The 19,893-nt window shown below is 30.6% G+C and overlaps 1 protein-coding gene, 1 long non-coding RNA gene and 1 other non-coding gene across 3 annotated transcripts; all 3 read right to left on the bottom strand.

Moving 5' to 3' along the window:
- Positions 1–303: 303 nt before the first annotated feature.
- Positions 304–376, bottom strand: TRNAE-CUC. The gene has a single exon. It is a non-coding gene; the product is annotated as a tRNA-Glu (tRNA).
- Positions 377–2,546: 2,170 nt separating this feature from the next.
- Positions 2,547–4,340, bottom strand: LOC109340541 (extensin-like). Its single transcript, XM_019578257.1, has 3 exons — positions 4,167–4,340; positions 3,693–4,085; positions 2,547–2,749 (listed from the first exon to the last, which is right to left on the bottom strand). The coding sequence occupies exons 1-2, from the start codon at positions 4,317–4,319 to the stop codon at positions 3,717–3,719; spliced, it is 522 nt and encodes a 173-aa protein (XP_019433802.1). The 5' UTR covers positions 4,320–4,340; the 3' UTR covers positions 2,547–2,749; positions 3,693–3,716.
- An 11,947-nt stretch (positions 4,341–16,287) lies between these two features.
- Positions 16,288–19,210, bottom strand: LOC109340542. The gene is made up of 3 exons (XR_002106804.1): positions 19,151–19,210; positions 18,312–18,489; positions 16,288–16,318 (listed from the first exon to the last, which is right to left on the bottom strand). It is a non-coding gene; the product is annotated as an uncharacterized LOC109340542 (long non-coding RNA).
- Positions 19,211–19,893: the final 683 nt, after the last annotated feature.

Below are 19,893 nucleotides of genomic sequence, written 5' to 3'. Positions count from 1 at the left end.
AATGTACTAGCAAATTTTCTGTTACGGTTGACAAATTTTTATGCTTAGGTATATATGTATAGTTGAACAGAAACAAGTCGAGGAGGTAATTATGCACCACGTCTGCATCAATCATCAAAATGCTTATAACTTGTCATTTCCATACTATTGACTGCTTCCTTATTCCCAAGATTGTTTTGGTACATTGTAATGGACAAATCCAAAGAAAATGGATCAATTGGACTTATTGAATGCAAGTGCGAAAAGGCAGATGACATTAACAAGAGTCACCAGATAAGAAATGTTTATTAAAATAGCAAAAAGTTCCGTTGCCGGGACTTGAACCCGGGTCTCTCGGGTGAGAGCCGAGTATCCTGACCAACTAGACTACAACGGATTTTGTTACTCTGTGCCGTTGATTATTTATATATTTATACGTATTATACACTTATCTCAGTACATTTTAGTGATTTATGTGGGTTTAAAAAAAGAGTGGCGATTTAGTAATTATACGAATTTGGTTAACATTTTCTGATCTGTCAGGTATGTCACTACCCGGGTGATATTGAAAAAACTAATTAAAGTAAATATTTACTTTGCTTTTTTTTAAAAGGATATTATGAACATAACTCATCAATGAGAGAAAATACATTATTGGATAATTGTTTGTGAGATAGAACACAATGATATAATTATAATCAAAATGATTATCAATGATAAAAGTTACTATTAACATAATTCGCTAACGCTAATGAGAAAAAAAGGCACTACCACAAAAATGGTTGGTAGTGTGAAGATTATCACCATATTATAAAGGGAGAAAGTTGTATTGGAGCTATTGTTTGTTTATTTGTTTGTAGGGATGGCAAAAAACCCGACCCGTGAGTATCCGTAGAAATACCTGTAACGAGTACCCGCAATAATAGTTTATGGGCGGGAGCGGGTTTTGTGATACCCGCCCCGCGGGTACCCGCAAATTTATATATTTAGTTTTTAGTTAAATTTTTATATATATTTATTATTATTTTAAGATTATATATCATATACTTTATTATTATTTCATAATAAATTACACATATTTGACTATGATAATAAACTTATCATATAAATATCATATTATTCATGTAACAATTATTTTTACATATTGATTATTACAAATTATATAAATATATAATTAAAATTAAAAACTCGTTGAGTACCCGTAAATATCCGCTACCCGTACGGGTACCTGCAAATATTGCGAGTTTGAGCACGAGAAAGCACTACTCACGCCCGCCCGCACCCGTTGCCATCCCTATTTGTTTGTTTGGATAAATATTGCATCCAATATTGAATTGTGATATTGGAAATAAAAGAGTCTAATTAAAATGAGTCTAATCATATAGAATTGTTAGAGCTAGAAATGTCTAATTAAAAGGAGGAATATTAGTCTATTTAAATATAGATATACTGATATATTGCATGAATATAGAGTATAAGAGACCTTTAAATAAGCTAATAGGTCAAGTCAAGCTTTTAAACATGTCAGACTTACGTTTTTTTAAACATGCTAACAAGTCAGATACAAACTTTTACATGCTATATATGATGGGTCTGTTTAAGGCAAAATTTGGCTTGAGATAACCTGTTTCTAAACCTTAATCATACATGACAATTTTGTTTGTTGCAATATAGCACCATTAGTAATAATGGCATTGAAAAATTGGATAAGTTGATATCTATTTATTGATAAATAAGTTAATGATCAAATATATAGATTTTCCTAGAGTGAATGACAATAATGTGAAGTAGGTTTTTTAAATTTATTATAAGATAGATGATCTATTTATTTTAAAGTAAACTTATTCCACATTTTAACCATAAATTCTCAAGGAATCTAACAGTTGAGATCTACTCTTCAATTCTAACAATTATATTTCCTTAGAATAAATAACTAAAATATGATATATTTTTTAAACTTATTCTTGAAGTAAGTGCATCTCACCCATAGAGTAATCGGAAGAGTTCAGAACTCCTGATTTCTTCAAATATAGACTAATTAAAAATGCATGTTACATGACAAAATGTGCAGTTTAATTAACCAAAAACATTTGGTGGGCCTATTTGTTATGAATCCATCAGAACAACAATTTAACTTTTTATCATTTTTATTACTACACACATAACATGATATGCTTACGGCAGGCATGTCAATTGTTTGATGACCAATTTCTGTGTTTAATATATCCTCTCTCCCATTTTAATTACAGGCAATGAATATAAATTAAAATATCAATTAAAGATGTTAATTATTAATGTAAAGATTTATTTTGATAAAATATATCTAATAAAGTTTCTTGAATATCAATATTATTTATCATTTTAAGAGTAGTTTGAATAATTAATTATATCAATATAAGATCAAAAAGTTAAGAAGTGAGACTCAATACACGAATTTCCTAGTTTAGGGAAAACAGACATACACAATAATGTCCCTAATACAAGGGACGAATTGTTCCAACTTTGATAGAGTGAATATTTATTTATTTTATATATTGGTTTGTCCGCCATATCTGAAAACAGACACCTTGAAAATTGCAATACATTATACATATAAGCAACTACTAATACATAGAGGGGGCAATGCCTTTTACAACAACAAAGCGACACAACAAAAACACAATTAAAATAATTGAAAGCATGCGTTGGTCTAAACAATAATCAAACACTTCGACAAAATTTAGGAAAAACATTAATCCATGGCATTGTCTTCACACTTTCAACTTAGATCCTGCATAATTAAACACGGACATATTAGGATGTTCTTCCATGTCCCTTCCCTTGATCAAATGTAATATTGATAAACATTTTATATGAAATGTATACTAATTGAAATATTAAATACTGAATGAGTGCTTCATAACATGGAATTTTAATTGTTTCAATTAATATGAGAGTTTAATTTGGATATATATTGTACTAAAGATAACTCTTGGAGACAATATAAAATATTTTTACATATCAAAGCTCAATATTAAGATTATACATGACAAGTTAATACATGTTGATGGTGAGAAAATAGAAGCTGACTAGTGAAGAACATTTTTACTTGTAATATGAAGTTATTAAGTATTTTTTTTCTCACACCCTTTATGCCACATAATTTATCTATACTATATATAAAAGGGAAAACATGAAATAATTATCATGATATAATTTCACTTTTCTACTTTGCCCATATAATTATATGTAAGTATGTAATTAACTACCACCAACCTATTAATTACCTCTCTAGCATTATAATAAAACAAAATGTTATAATATAAAGTATCTCCATTAAAAAATATAATATAAAGTATACTAAATGCAAAAAATATATTCTAATTCTCTAAAATAAAATATATAAATTTTAGTATGAATCCGGTTATAAAATAAATGTAAAGATGCATGTAAGAAATAAGTGTGAGAAAATCGCTATTACTCGTATATATCAAACTAGCATTCCGCTTTAACTCACATTTAAGCTAATATGCATACCTCAAGGTAAATATTGAAGGTGTCAAACTAAAATATAAAATGATATATTTTGACTAAATTATCTCAAAACAACTTATACTAATACTTTTTGGTTTCCTAAAATGAGAAATAACATGCAATAAGTGAAAAGTGCTAAATTCACAATTAAATAGGAGTAAAGGAAATATTAAAATAGCTAGTCTTGTATGAAAGAATACCATTTAAGGGCGAGGTAGGCAAATCTAATAGTGGTGAGGTGGAGGAGGTGACTTATAGTAGTAGTGTGGTGGAGGTGGGGAGTTGTAAACTGGGTGAGGAATGTGTGGAGGATAGGTGTGCACAGGTGGTGGTGGTGGAGGAGATGGGTATTTGTAGGGCTTCTTGTGTGGTGATGGTGGAGGAGGAGAGTGGTATATTGGGTGGGGATGGGGATGAGGATACTTGTGCTCCGGTGGTGGGGGTGATGGGTACTTGTAGGGCTTCTTGTGGGGTGTAGGTGGTGGTGGAGAGTGGTGAACTGGAAGAGGGTGAGGGTGAGGGTGAGGGTGAGGAAGAGGGTGAGGGTAGTGCTTGTGCTCGTGCTCTGGAGGTGGTGGAGAGTGGTAAACTGGGAGAGGGTGGGGGTGGGGGTAGTGCTTGTGCTTGTGCTCATGCTCTGGTGGTGGTGGAGAGTGGTAGACTGGGTGAGGAATGTGAGGAGGATAAGTGTGAACTGGTGGTGGTGGAGACTGGTACTTGTAAGGTGGTGGTGGAGACTGGTAGGCGTAGTTTGCTTCCGATGGCAAACTCAAGAATATTATGGCCAATACAAGACCAAAAGAACCCAAGGCTAGTAGAGACCCCATTTTTCTCCAACTTTAGTTGTGTGTTGTGATTATGCTCATATCAAAGCTATTGCCTCCCATTTTATAGTTTTTTTCTTTACCATTTAAGAACAACCAATGTACTTGGTAAGTTTAGTTTTAAGTTTAGTTTTCACTTAGATCACTCACCTTCCTATGAAACATGCATGATTTCACACAAACTGTCTTTGAATTATGCATTATTGTCTTTGACTATTTGAACAATGCAAGCCTAGTAGAGACCTAAAGCGTTTTGAAACGTGGTTGCAACCAAATAGAGAATAAAGTAGTTAGCTACAAATATACTATTACTTTTATTCTTCTCTAACCTAAAAGAAAAGACAAACATCCGATTAAGTAATTAGTTTTCGTTTGAAAGTTAAAGCATAGAAAGTTGAAATATTGTACTATTGGTCGAAATTAATAATTGTTTTATTATTGGTACAATGAATTTTTTGATAAATTTCTATTTTAATAAACAAAATAGTTTAATATCTATATACTAATATTATAAGAATTTTTATACTGTCAATATATCATTCACATAATTTAATGATAAAAGGAAAGACATACTCAAAAAGTACATCATTTATATGTAAGCCAATGATAAATAAAAGACATACTCAAAACATATAAAACACATTATCAGTGAATACATATTATATTTTAAATCAATAATGTGAAACTAGAGTTGGATGCCAAATCAGAAAATATATCATATTATGTTTAACCAATTTAAATGCTTAAACTGTCCGATCGGACCAGATGATTTTATATATAATTAATAAATTTTATCTATTAATGTATAATTATATTGAAGTAACATCTCTCCATCTTTATTTTTAAATTTTAAGTGAACCGTCTAATTTAATACCTAGGTTATTCCAGTTTAACCAAATTTAACACAGTTAGAAACTCAGAATGGAAGTTTCTTGGTTCAAAGGGGTACAACCCTCATTCGATTAAGATTTCAAACCAGAATCAGTTTTAAGTCTTGTAAGCGGTCGGACAGATCGAACCGTCCAATCCGGTCCGGTTCTCACAATACTCCTTTAAATGAAATTATTTTTATCAATCACTTATTTGTACTTTTATTTATACATACACTACTAAAAAATCGAAATACAACAATTTTCTATCTTGTATGTGTTTCATACCCAAAAACAAAATACTGTTTATCATGTATTTCGTTCTAGTTTTTTGATATGTCCTTTTCACACGAATTTTGAAATGAAAATTACTAAACTCACCATTTTTTCCCGAATAAGTATGTATAACTAAATTTTAATCATTTACTACTTATTATTATTTTTAAAGTAAAAATCTTTTAATCAATAATTATAATCTACATGTTCAACTGAATGTTAAGAAAAAATGTATGTAAATTGGGTATTTTGAGCATAAACTTTCTGGATGTATCAAAGAATGAGGAATGGAGACAAGATCTTGAAAGGTCTTGCAACTATTCTGCAAAATCAGGCTTTCTTTGGTTTACAAATGTAGTTATCAAGTCCCAAACGTTGGCATTAAAATATGGTCACATTTTTAATGGATTTTTGACAAAAAAAACATGTTTCTCATGAAGTTCTAACAGAAATTGCAATTAATTATGCCACTCTTTTTTGGTGTCCGATTATCCCACAAAATGCATTTTCTTTTTTTATTGTCTTATTTTGCAAATAAGAGAATCAAGTCTTGGTCATTTGCTTATCTTTGTCCGATCAATTGGTGCTAATAGTAGAAGTGTTTCTATTTGCTAGTCTGTTATTGATTCCTTGCAGAAAAGGTTGTCCATTTAAAAGGTGAAGAAGAAATCTTAAATTGTTCACATGCGAATGAGTTAAAGAGCATATAAGTATTTCTACCCCGATACTAGAATAAGAGTGTTTATTCTCGAGCCTCGATTTTCAGCTGCACGATCTCTTAGAGTTGACACTACATTTTATGATAAAAAATTTCTAACCCAATCACACTGGGCTTTGGATTTTTTATATCAAGGTTTGAGAGTCGATTACGAAAACAGGAAAGATATTAACACCTTATACGTCCACCTTAAGCGCTACCCCTCATTAAATTATATGACTTTATTATATTTTTAAACTTTGGTTATTTAAATAATTATTTGAAAGAAAATTTTTATTTACTTTTTATTGTGCCTGACAAGATGAATTTTGGTCCTACGTATCCCTATTTTAGATATAGAATCAAAGCTACGTAGTTCTTTAATAGAAAAATGTTTGTTGGTTGAGTGTTTTAATTAAGAAAAGAAGTGGCGTAGCATAACCTTTCGAATGATGAGTTGAGGGAAGGAAGCCCCTAGAGCGACCTTCCCTCCATCCTTTATGAGGTTGACAAATTTTATTTTAAAAAAAAATGTTTAATTTGATATTTATTTATTAGTGAAAAATGATTGTTATTAATTGTTAATTTAATTGAAAATAACTTTTTTTTTGTTGATTTTGAGAATTAATCGAGTGAAAAGAAGCGAGATAATGCAATCGTTCGAAAATGAATTAAGGATGAGAAGCATTTCCGTGACCCTCCTCCATCTTTGATTAACCTCCAAAAAATATATATTTAATCAACAATATTATAATATGTAGGCAAATACTTTAATATATATTGTTATTAAGATAAAAGACATGTAATTAAAATTGAGACATACCTAAAAGAAATATTAACATTGAGCGACAGTGTTGTATTACCATCATGTTATTCAACTTTATTGATGTCATTATTATTATACAAAAAACCAAACAAAATCTGTATAATTGGTTAAATATGGAGAAGTGCATTTGATTGGGCAGATGGGCATGAAAAATTGATGATTGGGCAGATGGGCACACATGGGATGAAGAGATGCACCAGAATAATAGGGAAGCAATGAAATAATTATTTCTATTGCACATTAACGACACTAATGCATAAAAACATACTATTTGTGTAACTCGACTTAATAAGTGTCTCTACTAGTTACTGTAGACTTAATAAGTGTCTCTACTAGTTACTGTCACAAAAAGCTAAGAACACTAAAAGAGAAAGTGATTTGCATAATTTTGTAGAAAAGAGAAATGAAAAGTAGAGATTTATGTTGTGTGATTTATTTTTTGATATTTTCTGGAATGCTTTTTTTGTTGTGTTTTTTGGAATTGTGGGGAATTTGAATCAATTTTGTTGAATGATTTTTGGTTTATTGTATATACGAGATTTTGAGGTTGTTGTGGGTGGTATGAGTACATTTTTGGATTCTTTTTGTGTGCACCTCCCCTTTTTTATTTGTAGTGAATAAGACACTCTATTTATAGACTAAGATTTACTACATATGCTTAATGAAGAGAATATATCCCATTAATTGATTATATTAGTTAAGAGAAATAAATCATATTTGTGTTTAAAAATGCAACATAATCAAATTGATTTCAATTTTGCTTGATTTGATTTGTTTATTATCAGATTGCACCCTTAATTTACTTGATTCCCACTCTCCGAAAGTTTAATTTTTTATCAAATCAAATATTTAAAGATTAATTTTTATAAACAAAATGATTTGTGTAACACAATTAGATTGATATAAAAAATTTCATTCTTAATTTGATTTGCATATTTTCTAGTTGTAATCTTTAACTTATTTGATTGGTTTGCAACCTTGATTTATTTGTTGACCAATTTTCTATCACATCTCTAAAGATTAAATTTTCTAATCAAATTAATTTGTACAACACAATTAGATTGAAACGAACTTTCTAATTTGATTTGCATATTTTTATATCGCAATCTTGATTTGATTTTTGAATCCTTAAAGATTTAGTTATTATCAAGGTGATTCATGCAACTTAATCAAATTGATATGATATGATTCAGATTACATGTTTTTAAATATTTAATTTATCTGACAATTCAATCAAATCATTAATTCATTCATCTTAATTTATTATTATTTTTTAGAAAATCTTTTGTTTATTATTCCTCTTTTTAGAATTCAATTATTTTTATTTAAAAGAGTTTTGATGTTTTTTTGGGTCGGACAAAAATGGGTGTTCACATCTATCCAATACTCAAACATGAATAATTAACAATTGAAGAGATGTTGGACTTTCCAAGTGTGATGAAGAATACTTACATTTTGTATAAGTGAATAAGTTAAATAACATATAACTGAACGACTCATAGTCCGAGTACCTTTAGACTTCAGGTCAAGATATAAGGTTAAACATATTTATATTTTTCTTTCACTTGGCCCATGTAACAAAACCTCATCAGTTTATCCAACAAATGATGATCTCCAAACAATTAATACTTTGGGATTATAACCCCCAACAAAGATGAAATACCTTATGTGGAAAATTGATTTGAAAGGGTTACCAACTAAGGTGAACCTTGCTCATAGAGGCGGGCTAACTCCTCAAGACACCCTTCTTTACCTTCTTTGTGGTGAGGTGGAGGAATCTACTAATCATTTGTTTTTCTCATGTTCTGTTGCATATTTGATTTGACAAAAGCTTTATTCTTGCTTTGAGCTATCTTCTATTATTCATAATAATGTCATGTATATGCTATCCATCCATGAAAAAACTCTTTGGTTGGAGAACAAAAAACAAAAATAGTGGTGATTCTGTAGTTTGTGACAATTTGGACTATTTGACATATTATGAACAAATTTTTTTTGAGAGCAAGAGGGTCCAAATAGATTATATTGAAATTTGTTGAAAGAATGATATTTTGAAGTGAAATAAAAAAACTCTTTAGTCCCACTTTGCTTAGTTTAGGGAAGTTGAAAGACTTTATAAGCCTTAAGTTGCGGCCCAACATTCTTTTTAATAAAATATATATTTATTTATTAATCAATTTATTTAATTTTTTGGGGCCTTTTGGGCTTGGACTGTATGTTGACCAAGTCAACACACACATGCAATAAGGAAAGAGCCGTTGAATGAGATCTCGGCTATTATGATAGAGTTGTTGATAATAGAGTTGTTGGTGAAAGAACCATTGGAGGCCTCATGCTATAAATAGAGATCTCCTTCTCTCATTATAATTTACACCAAGTTGAAGGCATTTACCTCTCAACTTCTCTTTCTCCCCCTTTATATTCCAGTGACACATTTCCAGTAACTTTCTCTTTCTTTCTTTCCGTGACACTTGAGAATTGACACATGTAGGCAAAGTGAAAATTTCGAGAACTGAAACTGATAGTGAGTATTGTGGAAAAAGAATTGGTACGGGTAGTCATTCTATGAGAATTCGAGAAGTGGCATTGGTAGTCATATTATGGGTATATTCGAGAGCGATTCTTACAGTACAGTAAGAAATCATATAACAGAGAACTTGACTGTTTTATCCTAGGGACAACGTGGTTGATAGTCTGCTTGCACAATTTTAGCAGTACCACAAAACGTCTTAAATAGAGCGACCTGATCGTGACTTAGCCAATAACGATTATTTCGTGCCATTCAGAATTGTTGTGAGCTATGGTAACAACATATGATGTGATGAAGCTTATTTTTCTACCTTCTTGGAGCATTCTCAACGTTCGTTTTTTCTCTTTTTTCTTTTTTACAGATTGAGTGAGACATCCATCAAATTGTCTCTCTATTCATATATGGATTTTATGGATAGGAGTATCACTTATTTTGCTAATTATTTTATCCATTGATTGATAAAGTTTTCATTGCTGTTAAAAAAAACTAGGAATTTTTTTATGGGGTGGGATTGTGGGAGTAATAAGGTTAGGAAGATTGCGTGGTACTATTATTTAGACCTTGTCTTAGTCCCATGGTTTGCATTATGGGGAGAAGGAGGAGGAACATGTTTTGTTGTTACTACTGCACAGTGTTGTTAAAATCGTACCGGTTATTAAACTGGTTAAGATACTGATATAGTGGTTCAACCGGTGGTTCAGTAATTAAACTGCATGCCGGTTAAACCATACATACCTTCTTATATTTATATATATAAACCTCTAACAAATTTTTTTCCAAATAGGTAAATATTCAAATTTATAATTCATAATCTACTCAAAATTCACATAAACAAACAACTTTAAGTCTTTAACAAATTCAAAGTCTAAATTACAAAACATATATCAATCCAAAAGTATCACTTAACAACCGCAAAATATAAATAAATGACACAAGTTCACAACGCACTCTACAAAACAAATAAATTTGGAATTTTAAGATTTAATACCAACGAGTCAAAGTTGTCTCATATCGAGATTATATTTTTGTACCAAATCCTATCTTCAGACAGTACTCCAAGATTACACAAATGTCATTGAGATATACACCAACGTTAGGAACCAAAAGGTGTAATCTAAGTATGTTTTGGAAGCATGTATCTTGAAGTGTTGGAAAGATAGGTCACCTTATAATGAGTTTTTAATTTTTGTTTTTAAAAAATATATGTATAAACCGGCCTGTTTAGTCAAATACCGGCCGATTCACCGGTTTTGACCGGTTTTAATCGGTTTTTGACCGATTTTGACCAGTTTTGATACTTGACCAGTTCAACATATGTACTATACCGGTTAGGAGTCCGATTCACCGGTTTTCCGGTTGAACCAGCTGGTACGATATGATTTTTACATCATTGCTACTGCTTGATGTCTGACTTTGTCAATTAATACATATGTAACATTATAACACATGGTAAAAATAAAATTTTAATGTTCTAGATTTTGTTTAAATTAAATATTTTGAAAAACTTTCCACCCTAACATTTAGTACGGGGGAGAAACCCATTTCGTTTTTTTGCTAGGTCTAGGTAGTTTTCATGTCCTAGTACTTACGATAGACTTCATCATCTTTGTTTTGGTGGGGGGTGTAATGTTGGATTTGGATGTTTCTACTACTTTCAAGGTGCTTAGAGCTCCAAAAAGGACTTTAAATTTATTGAGGCAAGGTGCACAGATTGATGCTACTTGTCCTTTGTGGGGTAATTATTTGGAGTGTGTGCCTCATTTTTTTTATTGCATATGGTCTTCTTTAGCTTAAAAAGAACAGTTACCATCCTCCTGAATATTGATAAAAGCAAAATATTAAGAATTTAATTCTTGTAAGTAATATTTATTGGAATGGACAGTTGCACACTTAAATTATTTTATTCCTGATTATCCACAGAAAAAGCTTATCTTTGTTAGTAAAAAACGCAACACTTACTTTTACTGGTGAGTGGTGAGATATTGTGGAAGTATTGGATCTTATTAAGATATATGTTCGTCACATTTTTTACTATCTTTATTAAGTGTTGTTTCTTTTTAGATTGGTGTATAAGCTCAATCCTTTGTACTGTGAACATTTTACTAGGTGGTGTAGCTCTTTTTTATCATCAGAGTACTTTTGGTAACATTGAATAGAATTTTGTTTGATGAAAAAAAAACATGTTTTTGATAAGGACTTTTTGTAACTTATGTAGATGAGTTAGAGTACTTCTACTGATTCATTTGGCTTATAAAAAAATATTTACTCATTTCAAGTACATATATTTCCATTTAATTTTAATGGCAAAAGTATAATATCATTATAATTGAAATAATAAATGCGTCATTAAAAATCATATTTCTTTCTATTTTTTTTGAAGTATTTGTTTCTCTATTACTATCCATTGATGCTAACTCATATCAATTGGCTTTATTTATGTGAGATTTATGGCTCTCTCTCAATTAGTCTCATAAACAAATTAATACAAAATAGTTATGAGAAACTACTCTATCTTATTGACAACATGCATTTACGTTGTTGATGAAATTCGTCGTTCATCGCATTATAAAATAATCAGTAGAACTGACCAAGATTGACTTCTTTCACTTTTGCTTCTGAGCTTTTACACTCAAAATGAGTTGCTTTTGTATTTAGAAATAAAGGTGAAATCAAGTGAGAGGCTTTAGGTTGCAATATATAAAATCAATTTTCTTCTAAAAATTAATTTTTGTATAAAAAATAAACAAAACTAAGGAGGGGAATTTTTTACTAACAAGCCGAGGGTTTAGGTTAAACAAGTATGGAGTCTTTTTTTTTTCTTTCAAAATATTCCCTTGGTAAGAGAATGCTGAACAATGTCCAATTCCATATATTCACTAATTAAAAATTGACATATAGTTTTTTCTAAAACAATAAGTTACATTTTTATATTACTCGCTCAAAATTGATAGGACGATATGGGGACAAGCTTTGGAATAAATGATATCCATTTAAGAATAACATCTCAAAATAAGATAATATACTTAAACAATAAATCCCTATTTTTTTATCCACAAACGTTAGTATACTTGTATTTGTTGTGGGTGAGACTCGAACCCACAATCTACTTCACTTCACCCATTCTACCAAACCATCAAATCACCTTATAACTCTTTTTCTTTTCTTTTCAAATTTATTGTAGGTAAGTCTTGAACCAAAACATCTTTACTTTATTCTTTAAATCATTCCCTTTAACTATTGGGCCACCTTATAACTCCCAACAATCAATCCCTCTTAATAATTAGTAAGCAATGAGTATTTTTTAAACACACAAATCTCACTAAAGTATTTGAATATATAGAGCTACTCCTAAAAAAAATTTGCGAGAACAATAATTTGGATCATACATAAATAACTATGATTCAAAGTTAATTAAATCACGTAATCACTTAAAAAATCATTTGCATTTATATTTAAATTTTATATTCAAATAATTGTTCTTATTTCTCATCACTCTATTCCTTTTAAAATATGATTAATATCTCGCCAATTCAGTATGAAATTAACAAAAACACATTCAATCAAATGTTTGTTTACCTGTATTATGTATTGTTTTTTACGATCAATTATTTGTATAGAATAATATTCATAGCTTAGAGATAAGAATAGATATAATTAAAAAACAGACAAAATAATAATACCATAATACATAGCAGAGTCTATATCGCAAAAAAAGTCGTACCCACTTCGATAATAATGTATATATTATTGGCTACACGTCAAGAATTATTCTTGGTTACATGATACCGACAACTGGCCCTTTGCATGTGAGACTATCTATGTTGAACCATTTCACGTGCCATAGTCAATGTTTTTCATATAATATATTAACTTGAGTAGGTGATGAGTATCTAACGCAATCTCTCTTTTTGTTTGCCCTTTATTTAAGGGTATTAACAGGGGTCAATATACTACTCAAAGTCTCAAATGTACCCTAATTTATTTCTTATGAATCGGAGACAATAGGCGAAAGTGATTGAAGTCGTATCAAAGTATTCCAAATTAAGCCAAAAACACACACATATATATATCAAGGAAAATGTTTTCTAGAAAACTCTTGGTATTTTTTATATGTATTTTGTGTGTGAATATGCATAAAGAAAAGATAAATGGTAAGTGGTAGATGAAGAAAAAAGTATAGTTTATTCAAATTTTGCATATATATTTTGATTAAATGTATTTTTTGCTACATTAAAAATTTGTTAATGTTAAAATAATATAACTCATATATCAAATTGAATTCTATGAATATTTTGTTTAAACTATATTCTAAGACTTCAGCAATTTCAAAAACAAGAACTACATCATTCTATCCCTTTGTGAAAGGTAAATTCACCAAAGGAATTTCCCAATTTTATCAACCTAGTAGAAGTAGTGCTCACATTTAATTTACTTGAATTCTTTTTACGTTATTCTCAAAGCAAGATGTAGGAGTTTTAATTTTTTCTGTAATGAGTGGCTGATAAATCCATTTAGGTCTATCAACTTTTGTTAAATTTTATCTAGACTATTTGTGTAATTCTATCGTTCTATTTATATTAATAAAATTTTGCATGCTGCCAATAAAAAACCGATCTAGTAGAAATCTCGACTATTAGCTATGAATGAGACTCCTTTCAAGTATTAGAGAGGAAAGTAATATAAAAAAATAAAGAAAAAATCATATGCAGTTAAACTTGCATCATTATATTTATTATGAGAAGACAAATTTCTCCATAAAATTAAAGGAAATATTGCACTCCTCTCCCCATTTAAAGGGAGGAGTCTAACCCATTAGCCATTAGGCGTTAGATCTACCTACCTAGCTAGCTTGATGCCATATGGAGGAAGTATTCTAAAATCATGATTTATTTAATTGCACCGTGCAGACATAAGTTACTTAACTAAATGATTAATAACCGTACATCATGCATGACGTATCAACATTGCGAAAAACATTGAGCATACAAACTCACAAGCATAAGAGTAAAAGAGTTCTTCGGTTAGTTCTATGTTGCTAATTTTATAATGCAATGTCAAATGGAGCCTCAACAAACAAGTTTTGTGAAGGAATTATATACGTGTGTAACTTTAATGGACCGTTAATCTAAAAAAATAACTCTTATGGCATGATTAAAATTGAATTTCGTGAATATTCAAATTCAATTCAAATTAGCAATTTGGTTAGGAATTTATTCTTCTTAGCATTCACAAAATTCAGATTGCTTACTAAGTTTTGCAAAAGACTAATAGTTCAAAATGACAAAGACAATATTATAGCTAGAAAATTTCTCATGAATTATAAAGGAGTGAACAAGTAAAAAACATGTATTGCTAAAAAAAACATATTAAAGAGACAGATCTAGACAACTACGTATAATCGGAAATGAAAGCACATAATGTTACAACAACAATTTTAAGTTAGTTAGACTACTAACTAGTGTATTGAGCCTGATTATTGTCTTGATTCATTCCACTGTCATTGTTATGGAATACAGAAGATAAATCGATGTGGAGGTATAGAAATTCAGGATGATAGTATTTGGTGAAGGGGTAACATAATATATTGATTCAAGATAATCAAAGACAATATCAGAAAACTTAATTAGAAGTTAGTTGGGAATAAAAATCTGCCAAAAAATAATGAGCATTTGCCCACAATGCTTATTAATAGAATAGATATCCTCTCATTTATTTATTGGAAAGGCAAATGCTTCCAACTCATATTATTTTCAATAACAATGTATTATTTCATTGTATTTATAATAATAAATGTGTCATAGCATGTTAAATTTTCTTTTGTTTTTGAAGTATTTTTATTTTGAATAACAAAGTATTATTTCATTCTATATATACATCAATATCACTTCTGCAATTCTACCAACTTCAACTATGCTAAATACAAAACACAATTCAAATTCGAAATGGGTTGTTTTTTAAAATATTTTGTACTTACGATATTTTATATCACTTTAAAGTTACTTAGAGGACCGTTAATATGCTTATAGGGGTTGTGATAGATCTATGATTGTAGTGGCAGATGTGTAGTGGCGGTGGAGTACCTAATTAGTCGTCTGGGCAATTAACCAGTAAGTAACACAGAGTTCGCGATCCATTTTGATCGATTTTTAAGCAAAAAATCATCCGATCCAAATACGTAATTAGTATGCCGTCCGGTCCGGTCCATTTATATTAATATATCCGATCCAATCCGGTCCAAATATTATATGCAGTTTCAGTCCGGTTTGGATTGGTCTTTTTTTATAGATATTAACATACAAATCCTTTCAATTTCAGCCTACAACACCAACAAGACAGCAACCAGAATAACGAAGAAAAGTTTGATTCTTTTAGTAGTAAGATTAGAAACATCAATATAGTCTAATGATCCAATCATTTTTAACAATTCCATGATCCAATCAATAAAAAAAAAGCAATAACAAAAAGTAAGCAACAATAGCAACACTAAAGTAAACAGCAACAATAACAACAATAACATCAGCAACCGTAATAGTAGCAACATCTTTAACAGCAGCCGTCCAGTAGAAATAATAACAACAGAAACAGTAAGAACATCAATAATAGTAGCAACAACATTAACAGTAATAGCAAGACAACAACAACAATATGAGCACGTGCAACATAATTTTAAACAATTAGATAGTGCTCACCAATCACCAATGATTAATAACAATAAAACTTCAAGAGCAATAAATTGATAATAATGCATCTAATCAGAGTCGGCATCAAAGTCTTCTTCATTTGGTTGTGGGATTGGTTCAAGTTCTAAAAAAATATCAAATTAGTCAATATGATTTTAAAAATAGCAACATATACACGTGTTATAGAAAACAAATAAATAAAATACATTTTTCAAGTTTTTCTAAGTCTTCTAATAATTCTTCAACATTTGTTGCAATTGAGGAGGACCGAAACCAATTTTCTGCACATACTAAAGCTTCAACTGTTTTGGGAGAAAGATAGCTCCTATAACAATTAAGAACTCTACCTCCTATGTTAAAAGCAGACTTTGGAGCAACTGTTGGCACAGGCATGACCAATACATCTCTAGCTATATGTGCAAGAATCGGATATTTTGTGGAGTTCACCTTCCACCAATTCAATATATCAAAATTTGGACTTTTCTTCTCCAAACCCTCCATGAGATACAAATTTACCTCGTTTTTATTCATTGTCTCATGAAGAGTCATGTCTTTCTCAAATTCCATAGCGACTAGTGCATCAGCGTCTACATTTCAATTTCTTGAGTGGCTTGTGCAGAATTTTCCTGGCCTTCACTAAGGATCAACCTATACTTATCAAACATCTTATATAATGTATCCTTTATCTTTTCATACAAAACTATGACATCATCCTTATCATGAATCCTCTCCAAACCCCACTTAACAAAATGAAACTTGATTCGAGGATCAAGTATGACAAAAATAAAGATAATAACATTCATCTTTTTTATGTCTCCCCAATATTTATTATATTTTGCTTTCATTTTTATAGCCATGGTACCAAGCAATGGGTCATGACTCCCAATCCATTTCTCTAGTGTCGTCACTATAACACAATGCTCATTGAAATATAGAGAAGAAGTCACATAAGTTGATCCTGACATTTTCGTAGTGATATCATAAAATATTTTCAGGAATTTAGTAAAGTATTTGACATTATTCCAATCATCATTCTTTGGGACACCATCTTGCATTGAAGCAAAATCATTATCTCTTTCACCTAGTCTCTTAAAACCCTTTTGAAATTTTAATGCACTTTCAAGCATAGTATAGGTGGAGTTCCACCTAGTAGGAACATCCAATTGCACAGATCACACATCTTGTATCCCAGTTTCTTTGATGCAGATTTTAAACCTATCCAATCGACTAGGAGATGCACGAACATATCTAATTGCACTCCTAATTTTCCTTATTGAATCATGCAAATCTTTCAATCCATCAGTGACAACGAGATTGATAATATGTGCACAACATCTAACAAGCAAATGTTCTCCCTTTAATGGATGTGAATTTCAATCCTCCATTCTATCTTTCAAGTATGAGATTGCAACATCATTTGAGGAAGCATTATCTACTGTTATGGTGACAATTTTGCCTATCAACCAACTTTCTAGACATTTTCAATTTTTCTACCAATTGTCTCACCCTTGTGATTCTTAATTGTACAAAAATTAAGAATCCTTTTATGCAATTTCCAATTCTCATCAATGAAATGTGCAGTAAGACATAGATAATTCAAATTTTGCACTTAAGTCCAACAATCAGTTGTTAAACTCACACCTTGCTTTATTGACGAAACATACTTTTCACTTTATGTTTCTCATTCATGTAAAGATTCCAATATTCCCTAGCAATTGTAATCCTATTCGGAATTGAGAGCTTGGACTGCACAACACTCATAAATTAACGAAATCCCTCCCCCTCAACAAACTTAAAAGGTAACTCATCTCCAATGATCATCCTAGCTAGAGCTTTTCTACATGCATCCACAACAAAAGTACTTCCAATCCCTTTATCGTCTTCTTTTTTTAATGGTTGAAGGGAAATGATCTTTTGACTAATATCAATATGGTCTTTGGGAATTTTCTTACACTGAGTTAACAAATGGTTATTAAGATTTTTTGTTCCATTTCTATGTGAATCACATGCATAGGTTTTCCCACACCAATTACATTTGGCTCTTGGTTTAAATGAATCATTACATCTAGTAAAATGATCCCAAGTCCAAGATATTTGTCTAGAAGATTTTTTGTTACCTTCATTTTCAGCAATGGAATCATGACCGTCAAACTCAGATGCAGATTTCCTTTTATTGTCAAGCCTAGAAGCTTCCTCTTTGTTCAAGTCATCTTCCATCACATTATCAGGTTCATTAGTAGACTTGTTGGAGTCAACTTTTGTCACTACCTTTTCACAACTTCCATTATTTTCATCCTACAAGAGCACAAGACATAAACACATAAATATTACCATAAATGGTTACATTATTTTATTGCAGACACGTCATAAATGGTTAGAAAGTTTTATTGTAGACACACCATAAGCAAAATATTAAGCAAAATTAGGAAAAGGGAAAATAAATGTGTTTATCTTAAAAAAAGTTCTCAAAAGCTATTCCAAATAATGAAACTCTTATTATATTGTACAATCTATTTACAAATTGTTTAGTTATTCATAACTTTTTAGGTACAAATTGAGCATCTCAAAATGACTAGGCAATAGAAACTAAATAAAAAAAATTGGAATGCCATTGTTCAATAGAAACTTAAAAAAATTGATATAGTGTACGAACAATAAGTATGTTCCCTTTAAAAGACCTTTACCAGTTAAATATTACCTTTAAACAAAATGAAATGGTTTAGAGTGGCCAATCATGATGTATACTGGTGTATTAGATATAGGAGATCCAAAAACAAAATGTGGTAACTAAAAGTATACATTATCATGATGATGTCTAATTGAGAGCATTAGAGGCAGAATATAAGAAATCCAAAAAGCATGTTCCCTTTAAAAGACCTTTACCAGTTAAATATTACCATAAATGGTTAGAAATATAGATCAAATTTGGAGTAAATTAGGAATACATAAATATTACCATCACAATCACAATGTAGCGACAAATTTGTCACAACACCCAAACACACTGCACCAAAATTAGTGCAACTAGTATTCTGATTGTAGACTCACTAAACTGCACTTAAAACCTGTCACAAACAGAGGCTGAATTAGTTTCACATGTTACACCGAATGTATCCATGTGACACAATAGTATTTAGAGTTCTATAAATAATAAACTAGTATTTCATATGGTATTAACACACGAATTAGTAATTAATCTATAGAAGTCAGATCCTTCAACAAGAAGGACCAACCTAACAAATAATCTTGTTTTCCCTTTTTTGTTTACTCTTTGAATTACTAATACCACACTAATTAGTAATTAATATACCATATAAAGAATCAATCATATTTAATACAAGATTATCAAATATAAAATTGATCAATATCTTCTTCATCATCACAAATAGAAAGAACAAAAGAGAGAGAGTAAAATCCAACTTGAGAGAAATGCACTTACCCAAAACGAAGAAAGTGTCGGTTGATGGAAGAGGGCGTGGTGAAGAAGAGAGGATGGAGGAGGGTGTGGACAGAGGCGTGGTGAAGGAAGGCGTGGACAGAGGTGTGGATAGAGAATTGAGGAATGGGGAATTAGGGATTTAGGAATGAGGAATTAGGGATTCTGTAGTGCAACTGCCTACCTCGAATACTTGAGTAAAAATTAGGAGATACAGTTAACAATATCGGTCCGGTCTGGATCGGTCTGGATCCCAGACGTGA

This window comes from Lupinus angustifolius, unplaced genomic scaffold, assembly GCF_001865875.1.
Source record: "Lupinus angustifolius cultivar Tanjil unplaced genomic scaffold, LupAngTanjil_v1.0 Scaffold_200_3, whole genome shotgun sequence".
Lineage (NCBI taxonomy): Eukaryota > Viridiplantae > Streptophyta > Magnoliopsida > Fabales > Fabaceae > Lupinus > Lupinus angustifolius.
Note: the sequence above shows the minus strand (reverse complement) of the source record. Positions and strands in the feature narration are given on the sequence as shown.